General features: G+C 48.2%; 1 protein-coding gene across 2 annotated transcripts in view; it reads right to left on the bottom strand.

The window, feature by feature from the left end:
* The window catches only part of LOC130160506 (tetraspanin-15-like), an 89169-nt gene that overhangs the window by 15219 nt on the left and 49793 nt on the right, over positions 1–24157 (bottom strand). For both annotated transcript variants that reach the window (XM_056363070.1, XM_056363071.1), the window contains exons 4-6: positions 21881–21951; positions 21273–21509; positions 13854–14039 (exon numbers count right to left, since the gene is read on the bottom strand). In XM_056363070.1, the coding sequence (XP_056219045.1) occupies positions 13854–14039; positions 21273–21509; positions 21881–21951 (494 nt within the window). The remainder of the gene's footprint in view (positions 1–13853; positions 14040–21272; positions 21510–21880; positions 21952–24157) is intronic.

Consider the following 24157-nt stretch of genomic DNA (forward strand, 5'->3'; position numbering starts at 1 on the left):
ATTTGCACTGTGCATATTTGCGAACAGCCAACGAGCGTGGCTCCACTAGAGCAGCAGCATCACTTCCATCACCAGCTAAATCCGTTCATAACAGGCCAGGTATAATTAGGCAAGGAATCCCATAATTAAGGAATTCAATTAACTAAGCACCTGTTATCTGGTGGCAGAGATGATGTGCATCTGAACTGATATAAAACGGGGCTGCTTTGGGAGGAAGGCCAGGGCAGCGTGGTACACAGTTTGATCAATCAGGGCATGGCTAGAGCTCGTAACGCTGCGGCAAGCAGTGAGAGGAATTCCGGTTTGGAAACGTTTTTGCTCTTCAGCCTTAGTTACAACTCAAGAAAGAGGGGGGAAAAAAAAAAAAAAAGGAAGAAGCAAGCAAGAAGCAAGCAAGAAGCAAGCAAGAAGCAAGCAAGAAGCAAGCAAGAAGCAGCAAGAAGCAAGCAAGAAGCAAGCAAGAAGCAAGCAAGAAGCAGGAAGAAGCAAGCAAGAAGCAAGCAAGAAGCAAGCAAGAAGCAAGCAAGAAGCAAGCAAGAAGCAAGCAAGAAGCAAGCAAGAAGCAAGCAAGAAGCAGCAAGAAGCAAGGAAGAAGCAGGAAGAAGCAGCAAGCAGCAGCAAGCAGCAGCAAAGAAGAAGAAGAAAGAAGAAAGAAGAAAAAAAGGGAAAAAAAGAAGCAAAGGAAAAAGGAAAAAAGGAAACAAACAAAAGGAAACAAACAAAAGGAAACAAACAAAAGGAAACAAACAAAAGGAAACAAACAAAAGGAAACAAACAAAAGGAAACAAACAAAAGGAAACAAACAAAAGGAAACAAACAAAAGGAAACAAACAAAAGGAAACAAACAAAAGGAAACAAACAAAAGGAAACAAACAAAAGGAAACAAACAAAAGGAAACAAACGGAAACCAAAGGAGGAAAAGGAGGATAAAAGCAAAAAAAAGGAAAAAAGGGGTGAAAAAAGCAAAAATTTTAAAAAAAAAAAGAAAAAAAAAAAAGAGTGCTTTCTCGTTTGTGTACCAGGAAGCGGTTGGCACTCTTCCCAGCCCGCTGCGGGCAGAGACAAGCCGCCATAGCTCCGAAGCCCGAGCAGGGACCCCGCCGCGCTCGCGGTCAGACCAGCACACCCAGAATCACCTACAAGCCAGCGCGGCGCGGCATGCGCAGCGTTTCCTCTTGCCCAACACATGAGAGGCCCCTCCGAAAGCACCAGCCCTGCAGCTCCCCCCAGAAATCCAGGATTTGAACCCCAAAGACCCCTCGTGCCGGTTGCTGGGTGGTTTTTCCGCTCTTCCTAGCGCTTTGGCCATTGCACACCATGCGCTGATTTTATCCCCCGCTCCATTTCCTTCTTCCAGCCTCAATTTCTGCCGTGCAGCTCGTCAGTTCAAGGTGTAAGAGGCGAGGTTTATACAATGCAACTCAGCTGTGCATACTGAAATCGAAGGTAATATTTAATATCCACGTTTGATATCTGATTTATAAAGGTCCATGGGACACCAACTGTACCCAGCTCTTAGGAAAACGATGACCGAACGTGGCTTTCAAAAGGAAGTTCATAGGTGGCCAAACCATCGTTTCCAGGAAAGCAAGCCCCCCAGAAAAAGAGTTTAACTCAAGGTCTTCATAAACAGAGGGAAAGCGGCGGCATTAAATAGGAAGAAAGCCACGGCAGATGCCAATAGCAATTCCTTGCAAGAGGAAAACTGCAAACCTGGGAAGTTGTTACGTAGGTGATGCCCAGCCCCCCTGGGCACCCCACCACACGTAACTTTGCCTTCAGAAAGCCCAGAATTTCCCTTATAATTTATAGAGGGTTTGCAAGAAAAGCAACCACAAAGCTGGGTCTCCAGCACGAGCTTGGAAAATTGTGCAGCCTGAGCAAAAACCAGCTCTTCTTCCCCCAAATAACGGCCGAGCGGAGCGTGCAAACCCTCGCCAGCTGCATGGACAGAGCAGAAGGTGGCACCTTTTTTGCATTCACAAGGATTACAGCAACCACCGGTAACCATAACACACGTTTTGGAGCAAAATTGCTGGCAACGTCCATGCTGGTCTCTTTTAACCAGTGCATTGCAGCCCCTGCTGTCTGCCAGCCCCAATAAATCAGTTTTGGTCCTTAAAAAGACTCCAGCAGCAAAATAATGAGTGAAAATCCACATTAAACAGCATTTAACCCTGCCTTGAGCTGCCTCAGATTTGCAGCAAGTTCAAAATGGCAAAGTAAAAATAAAACCGAACCACCAAGCAGTACATTGAAGAGCTGGTTTTCCCCCCAGATTTTGCAAAAATTCACCCTTTGCATGGAAGTGGTGGTGCCTCCACGGCGTCACCCATAGGCTTCACCATTTGCAGCCCTGAGAGGAGACAAACGCTGCGAAGGAGGAACTGGGAAGGTGTCTGAGGATCCCACCCACCACCCAGCACAAAGCAAAGCCCAGTTTTCGTGGAGAGAAACTCCCCAGTAAAACCTTCCTCTTGGCCGAGACGGCTGGATCGGGGAGAAGTTGCTCAATTCTGATTAAATTAACACTGGCTGCAGCCAGCTCCCTTTAAATAGCTCATCAATTCAAAAGCTCACAATAAATTATACTGCTTAATTCCCTCAAACACCTTGACAAGAAGACTAATCACCCCCATGCCCACCATCAGCAGAGCTCCAAGCTGCTCCCTTCCCTCCTCTTAGTCTCCGGCGCCGTTTTGCTCATCGTTAATGTCTCCCAAAGCCCAACTGAGCACAGAAGGAAAGCACCCAGGGACCACGCACCACCTCAGGTTTAAAGACTAATCTCCTTCCAATTTGGGGAATAACCCCCTTCATTAGGGTCATTTGACATAAGCAATATATAGGTAGCCTGGAGCGATCCCTTCCCGTACGCCCTCTGGGTGTTTGGTTTTCTGCCACCTCCCTCCACCAGATGGGATGTCTCTCCATCAGGTTTCGTCTCCCAGAAGCTTGAAACCCACCTGAAATCCTGAGCTGGTCCAGAGTAAACTCTTCCAGCCCTGGGTCTGGCCAACGGAGGGGTGCAAACCTGCTGCTGCTTCGTTTCCAGACCACGAGCAGCGTGCAGCCACCTGCAATTTCCAGCTCAAATGTGTCCTCACCTGGCAGAAGGGATGAACACGGGTCCAGGGACGGGCTGGAGGCACCGAGGCTGAGGGATGGATAAGCCACGCAGGGATTTATTTGGGAGCCAGCCCAGGGAAGGAGCCCTGAGCCATGGATAGAGGCTGAGCATCACTCCTGAGCTCAGACGCACTTGAGACACCTATAAGCCATGGGAAGCTCAGATGCCAAGCCCCAGTGTGGCTCCAAAGGGATTTTGGATGGGAGAGGGATGCTGTTTGCCAGAGATGAAGTGGGGAAAGGAGAAGACACAGGCAGTAGGAGGGAAGAGCTCCTGGAGCATCATGAAAGCACCAGAGAAATCTGTGATGTTTATTTAATATGAGCAAGCTCCAGCTGTGAAATGCTGCTGTGATCTCACAGCGCGGCCAGGGAGAGTAACCAGCTGCCACAACTGCAGGGAAAAAAATTAAAAAAAAAAAAAAAAAGAAAGAAAAAGAAAATCCCCAAAAAGCCTTCCTTTCTACCTGGCGCCAGGAGTTTCCCCTGTGGCAACCAGGGGCTGATACAGGAAAAGATTTTACTTCTTGATGATCCATTTCCTCCCTCGGCTCAGTCACAGGAAAGGATGAGATAGTAAGAACTGTAACGAGGATGATAATTTCTAGAGAGGCCATAATACAAGCCAAAACAAAAAGAAATAAACTTATAAATAGATTCTTGGCTACTCTGCAGTGGGATACTGGGAAAACTGAGGCTGAGGATGCTGCTTTTGAATCCTCCTGCCCTCTTGATGAACTTCATATTAAAGTAGTACAGGCAGATCATAAACAGCTGCCTAATTTAAGAAATCAAGTGGGTGTTTTACTGAGAAAAAGTTACTGGTCATACTTAAAAGACTCTGCAAGCCCCATATAATGAGACCCTATAGAGTGAACAGAGGAGGAACAGAGGGGTTTGAACCCCCTCTTTGAATTTTATCCTCACTCCAGGCTCTACAGTCACCATTAAACCCCTGTGGGAACAGGTACACTCCACATTCATGCAAATAACCTCCCCAATATTTTATTTTTATCCATTTCTATAGCTGCTTCTGCAGTGAAGGAGCTAAGTCAGCCCCACCAAAGCCAATGCAAGAAAAGGGTTTGGACCTTTTCATATAGAAGTGGCAACAGGTCATCAAGGGATGGAAAATCTGGACCTCCCATCCCCAAGATGAAAAGAAACTCGTGCAATTTAATTTCTCCTCCTATAAAACACGAATCACCCTGGTTTTCCATGCCCAGGAGTTTACAGGATGGTGGCCCCCAGGTTTTGCTGCATTTTTGGGCATCCAGACAGGGAACTGGTTGTTCCCTCTTGATAAACAGGAACAGATCAAATGTGCCGCTGGCGTGAAGCACACCCGATGCAGGGGCGTGTGATAAATAAATCTTTCACTCTACCTGGGAGGCCACTAAATCATCCCCTTGGCAAGCACCTGCCACCTCCTCCTTCTTCGGCGGGACTGGCCACAGAAGAGTCCACGGTTTCACATAAGCACAGAAACACAGAGCTTTTGATCCCCAGACTGAAATTTTAAATTTTTAAAAGAACTGTTTCCTCCCAATGACATGTTAGAGCTTTCTCCCACGCAGAGTGGCCCTTTCTAAGGGTTTGCTTTTTTTCCTGACAGTTGCATGCAGCCCTTCCTCTGAAAACCCAAATAATTGTTTATTCCCACATCGAAAGAGCTTTCATAGCTGCTTTGAAGAGAAAAAAGAAAAGAAAAGAAACCCAAAAAACAACCCACCAAAATCTGTCAGGAATGTCTCCTACACAGATAAAACAAGGACAACAAAGCCCAGATGAAGAGACTTGGCAGAACATCTTCTGTTTTAGCAGTACAGCACTAACCCTCCCTGCCCAGGGCACTATTTTATCCACGCAAACCACGTTATTTTATTCAGGGGGCAGGCAACGTGCCCCTGCTGCCCATGTACCCAGGCTGGGGCTCGTCACCCCATCTGGGTTTCACGCCTGCATTTGCCAAACCTCCAGCCAAAAGACACATTTCCTTTATGCTTCAGAAGCTGAATAACCAAGAAGCCTGGGTTTAATCCCCGAAGAGCCAGCAGCCTTGCAAACAACCCACTGGGGCTACCCAAGAGCCGTGGTCCATCCCCCGCAGCCCAGGTACCAGCCCTACCTCCACCAAGTCCCACAGGTGCCTGCTCTGCCCCTTGGAAGAACAAATTTGCTCCCCAGACCTGCCAGAAACCCCCTTTTTATTCCCTTTGGTCTTTTATAGCCTGCAGCTGCTTTTAACCCTTCCTTGGCTATAGCCCTGCTCCCATCTCAACACCAGGTCAGATGTAACATGCTCGTGTTCCCCAAAACCCAGAGAAAAGGAGGTTTTCATGAAAAGGGATGGATGTCACCTCTTAGACCTCCCCTCCATCCAGTTCTATGAGCAACGGCTCCTTTCAAATCTGATTTTTTTCAGACTTTGAGAGCCAAGCAATCAAACATCACCTCTTTTCAAAGATCTCTGTACTTGTTGCTTCCCCCCCCCCCCCCATCAGAAAACTATTTCAATGGCACAATCAGCTCAATCCTTTAATGAACACCAGGCTATTCACTGGAAACTCTTAACACAGATTAAACCACTTGGATGCTATTAACATCACCTCAGACTTTGCAAAAACCTCTCCTCACTCTTATCCGGGTGCTCAGCAGCATTCTTTCACCGTGCAACGGGTGGCACCAACTTCAAGCGGTTCTCTTTAGGGAGTCAAAATGCAGCACGAGATATAACTCTTATTTATCAGAAACTCGTTTTGAAAAGGTACATAACTCCAGAGGTGTCCATATAATCCACTCTTGGAGGATTTTTGGAAGGATTTTGTAACGTCAGCCCTTCATCGGGTTTTCCAGAAGCTGCGAAGCCCCACTAACTCGCTGCAAGGGTGGCTGTTATTATTGCAATGGCTAATTTAGCGATGAGATTAAAGAAGAAAGGGGTGAGCGCCAAGGAAAGAAACATGACATGCTGCGAGTCTGCTGGTGATGCTCAACATCTGAGGCTGGGGAAGAATAAAGTTTGGGGGTTTTTGCTGCTCACAAAACCTTCCCAAACTGCTCCTAGAAAGATGGTGAGCGGGCACACTGCAAGAAATTCAGTGTGAAAGTGCCGATAATTAGTATGGAAGGGAATCGTTAACTCCCCCAGGGCTTCAGCCCCCTCTTCTCCCTCAGAGCCAAACCTGGGCCAAGCAAATCCCCTTTTAAAGCACGTTGGGGTGATTAAAAAGTCCCAGCCAAGAGGCAAGCAACTCTTAAAGGGAGGAGATCAGCCATGACTTCTCGTACAAAGCTCCTTCTGCCACCCGGGGGTTTGCCACTTTGTCTCAAGCAAATGAAATAATAATAATTAGAAGGGCTTGAAAAATCACAGATTTAAAGGAGAATAAATTAGATGCATAGGGCTGGGTAAAAAGCGCTGGAGGGTCTCTGCAAGGCTTTTTCTCACTGTATTTTGCAGGGATTTGAGTTTTAGAGGGTTTGCAGGTCCATCCCACTCAGGGGAAGGCTGAAGATGCTGGATGCTTGTTACACAAATAGGGAAGCATCGGTACCTGCCTGCTCCCAAGCCCTGCTGCACCGGCTCCGGTCCCTAGCACAAAGATGGGATTCTCCTGCTTTTGCTCCTGGGTCGGGGATATTTTCAGCTCTCCTGGCAATCCCGAATGCTTGCTGCTGTGCAAATGTCAGATTCTCCTCATTTATCCACCCCTCTGTGCAGCTAAGCAGAAAAAAAAAAAGAAAAGAAAAGAAAAGAAAAAAAAATCTAGAAAGTGGTGGTTTTGTTCAGAAAGCCTGTAATCAGAGCACGCTGTATAATCAGTGGGCTTAGGAAGTAAAAAGAAATATATGCAGATTCCCAAGCAAACCTCGGCAGGAAGGAGTTTCTTCAATCACTTTTTTCCAGCAGGGTCTATTTGTGTGCTAATTACCGGGAATTTGTTTTTTGGAGAGTTAAAGCAGCATCACTGAAACCTGCTGGTAGTAGAATATCCAGAGATAACTTTTCATTGAGGATGCAGGAGCTGGGGCAGCGCAGCCTGGACCCCAGCCTAGTCCTCAGGAAGCATAAAGAGAAATGGGGTGTTGCAGTGATGCTTTGCACAAAGCATCCTCAATTAACCCCAAATTTCCCCACAAGCTGACAAAAGCAAGTGGAAAAACGCCTGGTGACCTCTCTCTCAGCAGCAATCATAACCCCAGATGGGTTCAAACACCGAAACGCAGCTTCATTTCTCATGCAAACCTGTAATCAGAAGTTTTTATTATTTTATCAAGTTTTCCACCGTGCTCGGCGTGTGCTGTCCATGACACCACACAGCCGGAGCCTCCCAGCGCTGCCGTCCCAGCAATCGATGCTGCTCTGGTTTGTAACACGTGGCGCTGTGGTGGAGGTGGGATGCACCTGACCTCCAAAACCTGCACCTTTTGCAACCAAAACCTGCAACCACTTCTCCAAAAGCCGCATCTCACTGATGGAAAAACCACACAGCACGGTCTCTTGCTGTGGCTAGGGCAAAAGGGGCAACTCCTTCTCCTTCATCCTCTAACAGGGCAGAAATAGCTGAAAAAACAGCCTAAAGAAGATGCTGGTCAAATCTCATTTCAGCTGGAAATTGCTTTATTTTTTTTTCTGTTAGGGAATTTCCATATTGCCCACAAACTTCCCATTTTTCCCCTGCATCTTCAACCGCCTGGGTCTCCCTCATGCATTTTGCAGGGACAGAAAAATCCACCTCCAGCCATCACCCACCAGCTTTGCAAACCCAGGCCAGCCCCCAGCTTCACCCCAAATTCCTCCAGCCCCCCAGGTCACCACGCTCACCACGCACACCCTGCGGTAAATGGATGAGCTGGACACCCCAACCACGTCCTCTGCTTTCATCCAAAAGGGTTTCCAGCACCATAAAACCACAAGGAATTCACCGGAGCCAAATACCCAAGTGGGTTAAGTGCAAGCAACGCATCCACAAAACACAAACTTTTTTAAACTACTTCACCCAATGCTTCCCAACACAGAAGAAAAACAAGGGAAAGGCGCTACTTATGGGTGTTTTCACCTTCTCTGACTTAAAATCAGTTTTAAGTGGCTGCTATAGGGTAATGAGTTGGCACTGGCGACGTGGCAGAGGGATGCTTTATACGGCACCGCTGCAATAGAGGGGGGTTGTGTTAATTTTTGCCCCTTTCTCCACACGATCAGAACAAAACCCAGCTGCCTGGACCAGCTCAGACCTCAAAGTGCTCCTTCACACGTGCGCTACCCTGATTGCTTTTATTCAGGGCCCCCAAGCTTCAAATCACTCTAGTAGCTGACTCTCTTCGAGGGGGAATTTATCTTCCCAGGAGAAGGACAATTCTCCAGCCACACAATAGCTCTGTGATTGCCAACCATTTCCCCGCAGCCGCACTCGCTCCTCTCTTCAAACCTGACATATCTGCCATTTCCCAGCGTTTAATCTCTCTATTTACACATGCAATCAGGGGCTGGAGAGGGAGTGGGAAAGCGAATATCAAGCTATCAAGCCCCGCTCAGGAAGTCGCATCGTGGGTCGACCTTCAGAGTGAAAATACAAAATTGCAAATAAAATAAGTGGCAAAGCTGGCGGCGGTTGCTGGAGTTTGCTTTTCACATCTTGCTGTTGCTGACATTTGGAAATAGCAGTATAGATATAAATCTGCTTTTATATATATTTATATTAAAAAAAAGTATTTACGTATTTTTTATGTTGGTTATATATTTATATTTATATATATATATATATATATAAATATAACACCTGCAAAAGGCCAAAAGAGCTGCGGGAGCAGCTCACCTCTCACTGCCACAAACCCAAGGTCAAATCCTGCCTTGGGTGGCCAAGTCTGACAAACACAAGGCAGGGAGAACCCAAAAAACTTACCAAATGGAAAAGAAAATTGGAAAAGTTGGATTTCTTGGCCTGCATGGACCCTCATCTCTCTTCTGTTCGGCATAAAATAAAACCAACTCTATGGAATCCAACCCTGAAAATTCAGGGCTTTATTGATTTTTTGAAAGCTCAAATATCCACCGGGTAAGCGCACAGGTCCCGAGCCCCCGGGCAGGAGATGCTGAGTAAGACACAACACATTTCTAGCAAAAAAAAGCTCTAAAAAAGGCACAAAGAGGGGCCAGTTTGGGCATATTCAACTGCAAAACCCAACTGCCAGAGCAGCTGTCCCGTTGCATTTCCAGTCCCTAAACCAAAGCATCCCAGCTCCTCGAAGCCATCTAATTGCGCAAGAGAAATATTGATTTTTACAGTCTATTTGCTAAATTACCCTGAACTCCCTCAAAGCAAAGGCAAGCCATTCTCGCCAGACAATCCGCCGTTCTTCCAGCCTTGCAAATGTTAATGGCGATAGAAGAAACTTGCTTTGCAAACAAATTCTTAAACCATTGATTAAATACGAGCCTTCATAACGCCGATTACACGCGCCAGCAGCTAAAATCCCCAGGCCTTGCCGGTAATTTTTCTAATAAACTTGAGCAGAAAATTGCAAGCAGGCGGTGGCTTTATTGAATAGACTTCGCTTGGGTTATTAGAGAAGTCGTTAAAGATGTGATCATCTGGCTTACACACGGGTACGCGTTGTGGGGTTGTGCATGACAATTACAGGTAATGAGTGGAGAGAAGAAGGCTGATAAGGAAAAGATTAAAACCAAAATGTAATTTGTGTTACACCTTGCAGGGGGGGATATTGGAATAATATATCCAGCAGCAGATTCGGGGGCTGGGTGCTTTCCTGTTTTGCCTAAGAGATATGTTTTTTCTCCAGGGAGCTAAGGGAAATAAAAATCCATCAGTCGGCAGTAAGCGAGGGAGATGAACGAGGATTTAACAAGCAGGTGCGCACCTGCACCTACTGCATTTTGTGTAAAAAAAAAAAAAAATAAAAAAAAAAAATATATATATAATAAAATGGTTATTAACGTCAAGTGCCATCCCATCAATTTTTGTAGGGCATTGAAATATTTTCTCCTAAACAGAGAGGGATGTATTGCCTGCTCTCCAGGTTAACAAGACATTTATTCAGATGAAGAGACAAATCCATTTTTATCAGGGATTTGAAATTTTGGGGTGTTTTGTGCTCATCGTTGGAACTTGGGGTGCCTGACAATGCATGTGCAGGCACTCGAGCAGCTGCAGTCCGTCTGCACACCCAAGCTCCCAGGAGCCTGATGGGACTCATGCACTGATTTTCCATCAGCATCAATACGAGCATTTTTATGCTGCCTCATGATACGATCTCCAAGGTCGCTCTGGAGCCTGTTTTGGGGCTCAGAGGGCAGAGCTCCCTCCTCCGTGGCCCCTGCACCACCAGATTCCGCCTCAAGGCGAATAGATTACAAACCCTCTAACCAATAATGTCTTTTTCAAGAGTTTTCCTGATAAAATTCGGCACAAAACCAGTAGGAAACAACTTCTACAAATGAAAGCAACCTCCAGTCTCCCATGCCTGGGGAGGTTGCTGCACACTGAGGATGCCCCACAGTGAAACCCCCTACGAATTCCTGGTAGGAGCACCCACTTTTGGCTGATGGATAGAAATGGTAATATGTTTCACAGACAATTCCAACACAAACACAACTGAGAAGTCCAGGCTTGGCCACGTGGTTTTGCCAATATGACCATGAGCAGGTAAGAGCACAACAAACCATCAAGTACTCCGGTACCATAAAACCACACCAGCAGCGATGGTTCTTCCAGTGCAGCCCAGTCTCACTGTTTAAAATACAAGGATAAAGCATTTTTGCTGGGATAAGCCGCATCTCCACCAGGAAAACACTAATCTAAGGTTGCTCCCATACAAACCTTCAACCCCTTTGAGTGGGCAAGTCCTCCACGGGGCATCCAAGGTGGCAGAGCAAGCCAGAGGTGGACACGCAAACCCACACTCGTGGCACCGGCTCTTAGAGATGCTCTTTAAGTGCATTTTTTGCCCGCTATGAGCTTGCAACACTATTTCCTACAAGAAGGGGTGCCATTACAAGGGCGTGTAGTGATAAGACAAGGGGGAATGGTTTTAAACTGAAAGAGGGCAGATTTAGGTGAGATATTAACAATAAATTCTGTACTGGGAGGGTGGTGAGATGCTGGCACAGGTTGCCCCATCAGCTGGAACGGTTCAAGGGCAGGTTGGACGTCGCTTGGAGCAACCTGGGCTGTGGCAGGGGGTGGAACTGGGTGGTCTTTAAGGTCCCTTCCAACCCAAACCGTTCTATGATTCTACGATTATGATTTTTCTTCCATGCAGACCACAAATACCTCCTGGTTTTGTGCAACTGTGCAATGCACGCGCAAGGAACACCCTTACTTAGCTCATCGTCGAGGGCATTTCTAAAATACCTCACTGCTGCTGTGCCCTCCTCCTTGTGCTGGTGCCCATCAAGCTGAATATATCTATGGGGGAAACGTTTCAGTTCCAAGACTGGGAATTAGGCTGGATCCATTACCAGGAATGGATAGTGGATTAGTGGAGCCATGGGTTAGCAGTGGCCTTGGCAGTGCCGGGTTAACAGTTGGGTTTGATGATCTTAAAGGTCTTTTCCAACCTAAACAATTCTACGGAATATCCCTTCATTTATCTGCTCCTGGAAAATGATAACTGATGTAGTACTGGGCTAATTGTGCTGCTCTGCAGCCAACTAAAGGCAGACGAGGAGCCTTGAGTAACCTCAAACCCCCACCACCCAGAAATACAACTTATTTTAACACACGAGACAAACGTCCCCCTTCTTATCTCCTAGCCAAAGGGGATGCAAGTGTTATTGTGCGTGATGACTTGACCGGGTATTGCTTTATTTATCCCACATGGCAGGCGTGAAGCTGCTTATATCCACGGGGAGAAAAAGCCAACCCAAACGGGCAGGATTATTTCTTTTGCTCAGCTGCGCCCATTGCAGAATTGATTCAGCCGACAACTTGTGAAATACCGTTAATGAGCTTTGGTTTCTGTTGCCCTGGGTCGCTCCAAGGATGAGATTTCCTACCCTCTGATGTGTCAATTTTCCACTTCCAAATTCAAACCGCGTTGTGGAAACAGAGTATTAACCATGATTCATGAGTATTAGCGCAGAAAGAAAAATATTATTGGAAATCTGAAGTACTTATCTTCTTTGGAACAAGCCTAAATAGAATGAACACAAGAGTGAATAGCTTTAAAAGCAGACAAAGGAAAAGGAAGATGAAATGCTCTCCGCAAGCAACGTAACTTCAGCTTTGGCAGAAAAATATTTTCTAGGCTTAGATGGTAAAGAAATACAGAGCTTTCCCAATTGCCTTGATGGACAGGAGAAAGAGGGTTATATGTTAAAGAGGGATTAGGGGAAATGCCCACCGTTACCACTTAGCATCCAAACAGAAAGAAAAGGTTGGCTGATAGGGAATTAATTAAAAATTAGTTTTTAAGCTAGCAAGCTATCGGGGCTATTTCAACATCACAAGTATCACTTGGAGGGGATGTCCCTGGGCACTCGGCGACTCCTCCAGACACCGGGGTTAGGAGGCAGCCCTCAAACAGAGCAGCTGGTACCTCGCTGCAACAGAGATTTGATGGGGAACCGCTGCCGCTCGCTCACTTTGATCCCTGCAACCTCTTCAAGTGCCACGCCAACCACCACCTATCACAGGTGGCACAAAACCAGACGTATCAAAAAGCAACGATAATTTCATCTGCTCACGCAGAAGCAAAGACAATATTGGTTTTCTGATCTGGGCTTCCATCTGTATTAATTGGAAATGCAAATGCTGAGCAATTTTTTAAAAGCAAAATTGCAAGCCGGTACAAGTGAGCACTAGCTACCCGGAGTGTTTGATTTGAATAAACTAATCAACCCAAACCAGTGGGGGACGAAGGTGTTACGCAAGCTGTCAGCATGCAAGGCACACGTGCGCTGGTGGGAAGGCTCCACGGACCAGCACGGATTATTCAACCAAAAGCAACTTCTTCACTGAGGGAGCATTGGATGCAGCCAAAGAGCCGACAGAGCTGTCACGGAGCTCGCTGATGGACACTGGGCCAGGAGGAGGGCGATGGAAAAGCTTCATTCCCGTTGGAATGGCGGGAATGGCTTATAATTCAGCTTATAAAACCCTGCAGCCTCCTGCTCCTCGCTGGAGGCAGGGGTGCTACCCCAGAGCAAGGGCAATGATGAGCTGCAGGGAGGACAGGTGGTCAGATGCTCGACACACCGACAAAACGCCCGGAGAGCAGGTTAGGAGTGAACAGCTTTGCCCTGGTGTCCTGGATCTCTTCCAGTTTGGACTTCAAAAGTAACTCTTCTCTCTGCTAAGAGCTCCCTTGCAAAAGGAAACGAAGCTATTTTCTGTTGGCATGGTCACGGCTAAAATAAACTTTGCTCCACCAGAGACAGGACCTCAGCCCCCAGAATAACTCCCTTGTTACCCCAGGAGGAAGGCAGCGGTGCTTCCTGCAGGTGTTGGGAGGGATTCGGCTGTGGGAAACAGGGAAATTGGCATGCCAGCTCTACAATTTAAATACATCCTCTCCCTGATACCCCTCTTCTGACTTCATAGGTGAGATGAAAACACCAAGCAGTCACATCATGCAAGCGGTTAAATCCAGGAAGGGGCCCACCGTTGCTGTAAGCTATGCTGGTGACTCATTAGGACGCATTAGTTTTCCTCCTGGAGATCACCCAGACCACCCGGAGGGCTGCACGGTATCGGTCTTACCGTCTTCAGCAGTGTCCGGTTGTCCCTGAGGCTCCCCACCATGCCGACGAAGGAGACTCCAAACATGGTGAAACCCAACAGGAGGAGGATGATGGCCGGAGCCAGGAAGATCCCTTCCAAGGTTTTGTGCTTTTGCCTCTCCACCTCGGCATAAATCCCAACGCACAGGATCACGAGGCCGAGGATCTGCAAGGGAAGCATGGGATGGGATTCAGACACCAACAGGGAAAAAGCAGAGGTGGAAGATGTCCCAGACAGCCAAGGAAAACCCACCCAACTCCAGGACATTTAACATCCAACCCCAAACGGTGCCATCAGCACTTGGCACATCCCCTTCGGGCTGTTATTCTGCCGGTTGGGAAGGGGATGTATAATCGCAGCGTGGCTGTTACAGCTGGACAGCTTCAAGCTGGGTTTTGCCAGGTTTTTCCTCTCCCCTATCCTGCTTGTATCCCTATGGTCTGCCTGGATGCTCAGCTTGGTGCTCACCTCAGGTCTGATAGACCCAGAGGCTGGTAGTCATTAACACCAACAGCCCATCTCCCAAATTCCACCCTTAGCACCGTCCCCACAACGACTAATTTCACTCCATCATTTTCACACCTGGCTCAAGCACCAACCTGCCCCCAGACCCACAGCGAGCCCCTCACCCTCCCTTCCCACACCGGCACTGACAACTGGAAACGGAATTCTCTGCACCCTTACAAAGCGCTTTTGATCCCTGGATGAAAAGTGCCATAAAGAAAAGCAATGGATTATTTATGACAACCCTCCTCCCCTCTCTCCCCCTTCAACGAATCAGCCTCTAATTGAGAAAGAGCGCCTAACGATGCTGGGATAAAGCGGGGCTCCAAGAAGGGCTGTTTGCATCCCTTCAGCTCCAACATCAAAGCCAGCGACGCTACCCCCGAGCGTTTTGTGCTGTCAGGAGCTGTTCGCATCGTGCCCGTCGGCCCTGCGGCACAGCCGAAGGCGAGTCACTTCTCAGCCGGCGCCGAGCCGACACCTGAAAAGGTCAGCGAGGAAAACGAGCGGCATCCAGAGCCATTTCCACGGGGCTTTTGGCAGCTCTCCCCATCCCATATCCCAGCAGGAGACTCCCGGGGGAAAGCCCCTGGCTGCAGACACCCGTGGTCAAAACCCTACATCTCCAAAGAGGAGGAAAAACCCTTTTTGTTGCTCCTTTTCCATCACTTTCACCTTTCTTTCCAAAAGGCTTCGTAGCTGCTGATGAGTTCGCTCAAACTCTTCTTGTTAATTCACACTGGCAATTTGATCCTTAATTCTAATGCAAAATCTTTGCTTTTTTGGGGGGTTGATTTCTTTTCTTCTCTGTTCTGCCTGGACACTATTTCTGGTGCGGTTTTGCAGCTAGTTAATGTCTATCAATCACTGTCTGCTTCCAGGCTCCATCTCATCTATAAAGGAATTGAAATCTCTCAGAAAACGAAATTTAGACGTGTGATATGTTACAGGCAGTTTAGTTATTTGAAACTAAACAGGCAGGCCTATTTGTGATAACAGGCTTTTAATCACAGTTTCATCTCTATACTCTATTTTAAGTATCAGGTCAGTGGCTTGGGATAAGGTTTGATTTAATGTTTAGCTCTTATACGGTGTCCCAGGAAATACATTTGGCTTTGAAGGCGGGGGGTAGACATTAACGCACACCATGCGATCCCCACTAATCCCTGCCATTCCAAACCGCTTTCCCCATTTTAATTAATCCATCTGTGATGGGAGGGAGGATAGAGATCACAGAAAGTACACGGAGCAAACCTGGGAGGGGGGTTGAGAGCAGGATGCTCAAGGGGCTGAGGAAGCAGCATGCATGGGATGGGCGTCAGCTGCTACCAAGGGAGGGAAACCGAGGAGGGTTTTCAGGATGGGCACGTGCGTTGCTTAAAAATAGCTTTTCCAGGGATGAAAAGCATCCTTGACTTAAAGCACGTGGCTGGCATGAGCCTGCTGCAGAGTGGTGCTGGTCCATCCTCCCAGCATCTCCACGGTCATCCCTTTGGCAGGGAAAATCCGTGACCAGTGCCGTGCGTAATATCCCTCTTTTTTGGAGCGGGGCACGCCCCGCTTACTTGCCATGCAAGTGCAAGGAAGGGGGGGGAAAAAAGCAAGTGCAAGGAAGGGGGGGGGGAAAAAGCAAGTGCGGGGGGGGGGGGGGGGGGGGGGGGGGGAAGCAAGTGCGGGGGGGGGGAAAAGCAATTGCAAGGCGGGGGGAAAGCAAGTGCAAGGGGGGGGGGAAAAAAGCAAGTGCAAGGGTTGGGGGAAGCAAGTGCAAGGGGGGAAAGGCACTACATGGCATGGGGAGATGCTGCTGGCAACCCAAACCACGCTGCACGGATTTTTTTGGGTTTCATGGCTTAGAAAAGGCTGCGTCCTATGTATGTCCAAGCAACTCCAACTAGTCCTTGGGACTAACAAGCAAAGACTGAGCTGATCTACCTGAATTTCTTGGCTCTCCTCTTTCTTAGCTCCTAGTTTAAAAGGTCACCCAGCCCCCTGCAACAAAGGATTAGTGCTGCAGGCTGGATCCCAGCCCATCTCCACACCTCGCCTGCTAAAAAGCACCCTTCAACTAAAAAAAAAAAAAAAAAGAGTTGCTTCTCCTCAAAGCAGCTTCAAGCACAAGGAAGCATCTTGCAAAGCAACACACACCTCGAGGAAAGGGATGGATACACTGGCACATCTCCCAGCAAAGGCAGATTGCAAAGGAAGGCTCGCTTGGAAGGATGAGCGGGGAGCGCTGCTGTTGCAAGATGGATGGTGGAGGGATTTGGATGGAAAATAAATAGCTGGGGAGAAAGACCAGCCATTCCCTGAAAAGCGGCGTTTCTGTGAAAAAATGATGGGTTTGGAGCAAACCGGCGATGTCAAAGTATTTGCCAGGATTTACACAGCACCGTAAAAAACTGCGAGGGGAATAACTTCATCAAAAAACTGATCATCCCACCCCCCTTAACCCAGAGAAGAGCACCAAGAGGTGCAGGAAAACCTTGCACCACCCCTTGCAGAGCCTGGCTGCCCTGGTTTCCATCACCGGGTTGCTGGGGGGGGGGGGGGGGGGGGGGGCAGGGGGGGTTGTTTATGCGCTACAAATTCAATCAGCACGGATATTTTTGATTCCTGGCATCACATCCCTTTTCTACCACCTACACTCGATGACATGGTAAGGCACATAATGAAGTTTGCTGGTAAATCCTCTGCAGTTACATGTTAATTGCCCAGTGATCACCTTAATAGAGCGCAAACACCAGGATAGACAGCAGCCGCTAATTACAACTGCTCTGCAATGCATCTAAGAGAAAAAGCAAACCTGCAAGTACCCTCTAATGAGAGGATGATTACCTCATTTCTACAGGATAATAACTGTACGATGGAACCATCACCATGGGGGAAGCCAAGGGGGCGGCTGCAGCTCCACCAGACCTTGCGGTGAAGGCGTCCTGCATCAATTGTCCTCTTAAAAGCTGGCAAGAAATCACCTTTGGGTTTAATTTCAGCCCTGTTTGGCTTTAGTGCTTCTTGGAGTTTGTAGGGGCTGAGTGGGCAGGAGATGGAAGGTAGCGAGCAGCCACCCGGGGTGTCCAACTTCCATTCCCACCCCAACAAGGACCCCCGTGACTTCCTCTCCTCCCTCCCTCCAATACTCCTGGATAGATAAAATAGCAAACTTGGATTTCTTAGCCTGGTACAAGTCGCTATGTCCAACCCCTTCTCCCTGGGAAGGATTTTAGCAGCCTCCAAAGCCGCAGTTAAGCATGGGGCTGTTTCCCAATGGATTCGGAAAGACCCGACGTGTCGCACCACGCTGCGATAAGGCTTTTGTGCAGCCCCCTCAAATCGGCTCTGGCGCCAAGAAGCAAAACAACTCGGCAGTCCTTGGGGGGATTCTGCAAAAGCTGACAGTGTAAAGAGCGCTTTTCTCGGGGTGATGAGGAGCTGCAGGTCTGCCCGAGCCCCTTCCCCACCTTTGCAGCCTATTTCCAAAGCTGTTTCGCTCCAACCTCCTCTCTTCTTCGTGGGATAGCAGAGATGCTGGGTTTCCTCTGCAGGCTTTTCTCCATCTAATGGCAAGGAAAAGGCTGGGGTGGGGAGCTGAGGACCTGGGAAGGAGAAGAGCTAAAGGTGGAAATCACTGTCCCACTGATCACAGAGTTGTTTAGAGACCTGGAGGTCAAGAAGTGGGATGGAAAGGCAATTAACGAACAGAAAATAGTATGATACACAGCCCTGATGATGCCAGCAGGGTTTAAGGGTGCCGAATAGGTGGCTTGAGCTCGCAGCTAACCCACAGGTGAGACAAGGAGTTTGCAAAGCTCTCTTGGAGCCATGGGCTCTGTGGTGCTTGTAATTGCTTCTCCATCCTTGCACGACCTGGCTTGGGCACGGAGGCAGCCACTCAACGCCAACGAGACACGCATAGTCCTACCAGTGCTAACGAGAGACATACACAGCCCTACCCCATCCTAAAAATCCCAGAGATGCCACGAGCCCCGCGCCCAAGATCCAAAAGACCCAAGTGACAGGAGTTACTCTCAACCACACGCCGAGCAAGCAGGTACCACGAATCCAAGGGGATGTTAACGCGGCCGAAGCAGCGCGACATCAAAGGCTGCCAAGGGCCAAGCGGCAGGCATGGCTCGTCCCAGGGTGATCAGCATTAATTGGATGAGTCAACGCTACGCTAACGCGAGGCAGTAATTTCTCCTTATTTGGGAACACCAAAAAGTCACGATGACGGTGGCTCCAAGCCCACGCAGACCCCAGCAGCCAGATGACATGAGTCAGAGCACTGGACCGGGCAGTAGAAAAGGGAACGGGGCGTCACTTCGTTCTCCATCCAAGATGACCAGAGGTGCCAAACTAAGGGCAAAACTCTTGTTTTTCAAATCCCCAGCTCACCACAGAATCGTTCTTCCCAGATTTGAAGACCCATCTCCCTCCAAATTAGCCGGCAGAGCACTCCTGCTCCTCCTCAGGAAGTTTTATTGCAACATACAGGCAAGAAACTGTGATATAGAATGCGCTGAATGCTCTTAGACATTAAAAGCTAGAAGCACAGGATTAATAATACGATTAACAAATTGCATAATGCTTAACTGCTGATGGTACGAAGGAATGTAAAAAATATGCTTTTATAAGGGTCAATTAAACCAGAAGTTTTGACTTTTATGGAAAAGTAAGAAAAGGAAAGCAGCATTTCTTTTTGAAAAGAAAACTTCAAACCTATGCTCTGCTGAATCCTCAACAAGGATTAAATCTACCTGTACAAAACCAGCTGGTCCAACCCGCGATGCTTGAACCTTTCTGCCCTTCTGCTCCATGTTGGGTACAAAGCCACTCTCTGGCTTATCCCACGCTCCTTTACTGATTTTCCCACCTATAAATAAGCGTTTTCATTATCTGAAGGTACTGGAAAGGATCTAGCGGCACTAGCACCAGTTTTCTGCAGGCTGGGACAACCCTACGCTGGCAAACCGTGATGCATCTCACCCCAAACCTCCTTGATCCTTCATGGCAAACCAACTCAAGTCTTCTTGCACTGAATTTTTACTCTCAGGGAGGGATGTTAAATTTTCAAAGCCTTCATGCAATACCAGCGAGAAGTTCCTACACAATCATTTTTTAATGAATGCATTTGGCCAGAGAGAAACTCAGCCCCGGTCACGTCTGGTTAACGAGGCTTTGAAAGGTTTGGCAGCACCGTTGAATTAATACGGCGGCAACATGTGCAAATGAGGCCAGAAGTAGGTCAGGCAGCTGAAAACCTCGCAGGAGCCGCGCAATCCGTGTGGATTCGATGGGACAATGTCCCCACGCAAGGACTGTCCCAGGGTTGAAGGCAGGCTGGGTCGGAGCAATTCAAAGTGGCTTTTTTACAGCTATTTTCCAGTTGCTGGGAGTTACTCTTGACTGGTGGACTTGCCAGGATGCCCCACCGAGCACCCCAAAATGCCCCAGCCATTAATAAGCATCTGGCATCGAGGCTGCCTCATCGTTAATCTACGCTTGCGAACCCTGATCTCAGTTCGGATTAACTGGGAGAAAAAAAACCACCCTGCGCCTCCTCCCCATCCCTGCAGTTGCTTAAAGGCATCTGGGGAAACCTCAAACCGAGCAAAACTCGGCTCTGAGAAACCAAAGCCACAGTGACAGGTTTTTCTGCAGGTTGATTTGGCAAGCAAAAATATTGCACTATCCTTCCCCAAAAACTCACACTGCAGCCCCAAACAAGTTAAGAAATCTGGATTTTTTTTCAGTCTGGATGGGCGCAGTAAGAGTCCAATGAGGGTCCTGCCCACACTGCAGGACATACTGAAATCTCCTCTACCCTTGGGAGCCTTCCTATCCAGCAGGCCACAAGGAAATCTGTGAGATGTTCTACAAAAAAACCCCTCTTTTTTCTTATTCTCATTAATACCCCAGTGTGGGCACAAGTCATTCAGCACAGTGAGACAACGGGGTTCGCTATCCCCAGCTAGTGCAGGTGAGCACTGCCCTCCCAGTGAGCTCATTCCTCAAAACCAACAAATAAATCAGGAAATAAAAAGCGTTTCCAAACTCTGCCTGTAGCCCCGTTTACCGTTCACAGCCTGCCTGGGAACTCACGCAGAAATTTCTGCAATTACACCTATACAATTAGGGATGCATACCACTACACACGCCCAGCAGGCAGCCATGCACGGGGCAAAGAGGATTATTTCAACTTCAGGAGGAAATATCTGTAAATATGGACTGGATTATGCAAGATTAACCCTGGGAAGATGCTCACTTCATCTCTCACGCGTTAACTGAGGATGCACAGATCCTAAAGGGAAGGGGAATTGCTTGCTTCCCCCTCCCCTGCTCTGACATGGGTTTGCACCTCCCAGGTGCCAGGGAAGGCTTGCCCCGACCATAGCTCAGTGATTCAAAATTGCTTAAGAGTAAGTTTTATTTTTTCCTCTTAAAATAACTAACAGGGCTCAAATACCCGCCACTCGATGCCTGCGTTCATGCCTCATCCCTGTTGAACAGTGTAAAGGCAACAGCAGAGGCGGGCAGGGGAGATCTGGCTGGCAACACCACCCGACGGGTGCTTGGGTGGTAAAAACATTAAATTTCCTTGTTTATGTTCCAAACGCCTCAAAACGTGACTCTTGGCCACCGGGGATTTGCAAGAGCAGTTCTGGGGAAGGGCAGACCCAGGGAAATGCTCTTAAATGCACCGAAAAGCCACAGTTTTGCCCAAGATTGCCCATTTTGGACCCAGCCAGTGCCAAGCAAGGGGGGCTTCATGGCACCGCGTTTTCCCGCCAAGATTTGATGCCTGGGAAGGGGAAATTTTGACACTGAAAAGTCAAATCGAACCCACAGGGGCAGCATGGTGGGGGGAAACACCAGGAAGGACAGAGAAGCACCTACCGAGAAGAGGGTGGCATAGGTGGACAAAGCAAATTTGATGCTGTAGTAATAGAAGTGGGAATTTCGGCACTCGGAGGCTTGGGCCATCCTTGCGACTCCGGTGAGAGGGGTTTGCTCGCTGCTGCCTGCCAGATCCTCCCTGCTCCGGCCGGCTCCTGGTGTCCGCTGCCGAGCTGAAAGAGCGTACACATGCACACAGACGAGCCTTGAACTTGAGCTGATCGCTCCAACTTCCGCCTGGCAGGAGGGGAGAGCGATCAGAGGGAAGGCACAAGCAGCCAGCGTTAACCCTTTGCTGCGTTTGTTGCTTGGTTTGGCTGCTGAGAGCAACGGCAAAGCTCGGCTCGAGTAGGTTTGCTCTGACAATTAGCCCCAAAATTGGTGCAGGGGTGGATCTGTAGCAAATCATTAACAGCAAACGCGTTGCTGTCGGTGCCTCGCGCCCTTGCCAGCGTGCTGGAAGAGCTCGCTGCAATCCTGCAGCCATCCTGGGAGCGATCCTGCAGTAACAATGGATAAAGCAGCAGCCCAAAATCCAGCAAGAATCAGGCCAGGGGCTGCCCAGGCAGCTGCTCGGAGCAGGACTGGAGAGCGATGTCCGAATTTACCTGCTGCCGCTTCCTACTGCGTGCAACGCCTCCCCTTCGACACCGCCTTGAGCCGCCTGGTGCTCGTGCAGCTAGGAAGAAGGAAAAAGAAATTATTACACCCAGGCTCGACGTGGTGTAACGCTTGAAAGAAAAGGTGTGGGGAGCAAGAAACCAGCACCGGGAGACCCCACGGCTGTACGTAGCGCTAGAAAGTGTAAAAATGGTATTTAATAAAAAGAGCAAAAAGAGGAGCTTGGAAAAGCGGCGACTGCAGCTGGTCTGTGATGATGCCGAGGGGCACCCGGCACCAAGGGGAACCCTTCATTTGTGCAGCTTGACTCGCTGCGGATCTGAAATAGGAAGAAAAAGGGGCATCACTTGTGCCGCGGGTCGTGGCCTGGGAGATGTTTGGAAACCCCAGCTCTCGGGAGGAAGATGCTGCTTCTCTCTGGGGTGGCCAAATGGGGAATTTGAAGCAGGGTTTGAAGAAACAACAGTGACTCAGGGCTGCACCCAAAGACGTGGGAGCTGTATTTACCCAGCTTTTAGCAGACATAGAGTCATTCAGCGCAGCAGAAGAGATCACATTCCCTTTGCTTTTACTTTATAAGCTGCAAGTGTGAGAGCAGAGATAGGATGAGAGTTTCAGTGGCCAACAGATCCCAAACACTGAGGATATTATACTTCATGGTATGGCAACGGGGTGAAACATCCCCAAAATGACATTTCTGGACACAATTTAGCTACAGCTGGCTGTGATCAGACTCAACGAGCAAAGAGCAGTCAACTTTCCTCCCCATTTAAAAAAACAAACAAACAAACAAACCAAACAAAACAAAACAAAACAAACCCAAATGAATTTCAAATGAACTTTTAGTGCTTTGGAGCCTGGTTTATACCATCACTTTCCATTTTGCTAACACCCAGGAAAGCCAGTGCTGTGAATGCCCGTGCAAGGGAAGAAAACAGCGACGGCCTCGCCAGCGCAGAGCTTTTCTTTTTACCAACCTCTGCCTGGAAGAAGAAACCCCAACACCGAGCAAGAGGCATCTGGGGAGGTGCACGATGTATTTCCTCCACCCTTCCTTCCCTTTTTGAAGGATGCTGCATCCAGGAGAACAGTCAATTAAAAAAAGATTAAAATACCTGCTTGTCCCTGCGACTTTTCTCTTGGTTGTCTAATCTCTATCAAGTGTGACGGCACCGGCACGGGGGGTGCTGGGCTTCTTTTTGACTTGTTGCACGGAGAAATCTTGGCACTTGACGACTAAACCTCTGCGCGTTCATCTATTTATATAATATGCTGTCTGCGCTTTAATTCAGAAGCCAACTTAGCGTGCAGCAGAGCAAGGGAGAAATAGCATTTCCCTACAAACCCAGGCGTGACACAGCTAACCGGTGGCCAAAGCAGCAGATTTAAGCCAGACTTAAACCATCGGGTCTATAGATAACGCTCAACGTGGCCTAAAGTTTTCACGTTAATTTGAAGCCATGCTTAACGGAACGATTCACCGTAAAACTTTGGTTCATCCGAGGTTTTGCCCATAATTTCAGGCTCTTTCCCCTTCTCCACCGAATCCCAGGCAAGCCCCAAACCTCCAGCAGTATAAATCATGTAATGCACACCGCGAGCACATCACAGGCTCTTCCCCAGCATCATTTCTCCATCAGCCAGTAATTTACACCCGATATTCCATGAGCAGTTAATTACGCTGTGCAACTCATTCCTAAAAAAAAAGACAAAACAAAAAACAAAACAAAAAAAAAACCACCCAGATTTGTGCCTGCAGGGATTGGAACTGCAACAAAACTCTCCCACGACTTCTATACAACACCATTAACACGCTCAAGAAAGGACAGATTTGCTTTCCACCGCGCAGATTTTCGCACATCAGACCTCAGGCCAGGAAGATTGCTGGTGCAGGGACACAGCAATCCCACATATCAATTGGGAATTCTTTTTATAGCCTTTCAAAATTCCTTGATTCCAACAAAAGCACATTTATAAATGCAGCAGCAAGTCCTCCTCCCAGCTCCCACTCCCAGGGAGCACCAGCAGGAATTCAGCATTTTCCCTAGCAAGGGAAAACTCCCTTCACTAGGCATCCAGAGGGGGGTTAATTTTTTTTTTTCCCACTTTTCCAAGCAAGTAGCATTTTATACCGTGCTTTCCTTTCTGCAAAAGGGATGATAAAGAGTAAGCACTCCTCTGACAGCGCAAATGCATACGGATCCTTTGCTGCTTGCAGAGAGATGCACTCAGAGATGAGCAGACAAAAGCCAACCTTAAATCAT

The sequence above is a fragment of the Falco biarmicus genome, chromosome 18, assembly GCF_023638135.1.
Source record: "Falco biarmicus isolate bFalBia1 chromosome 18, bFalBia1.pri, whole genome shotgun sequence".
NCBI classification, from domain to species: domain Eukaryota; kingdom Metazoa; phylum Chordata; class Aves; order Falconiformes; family Falconidae; genus Falco; species Falco biarmicus.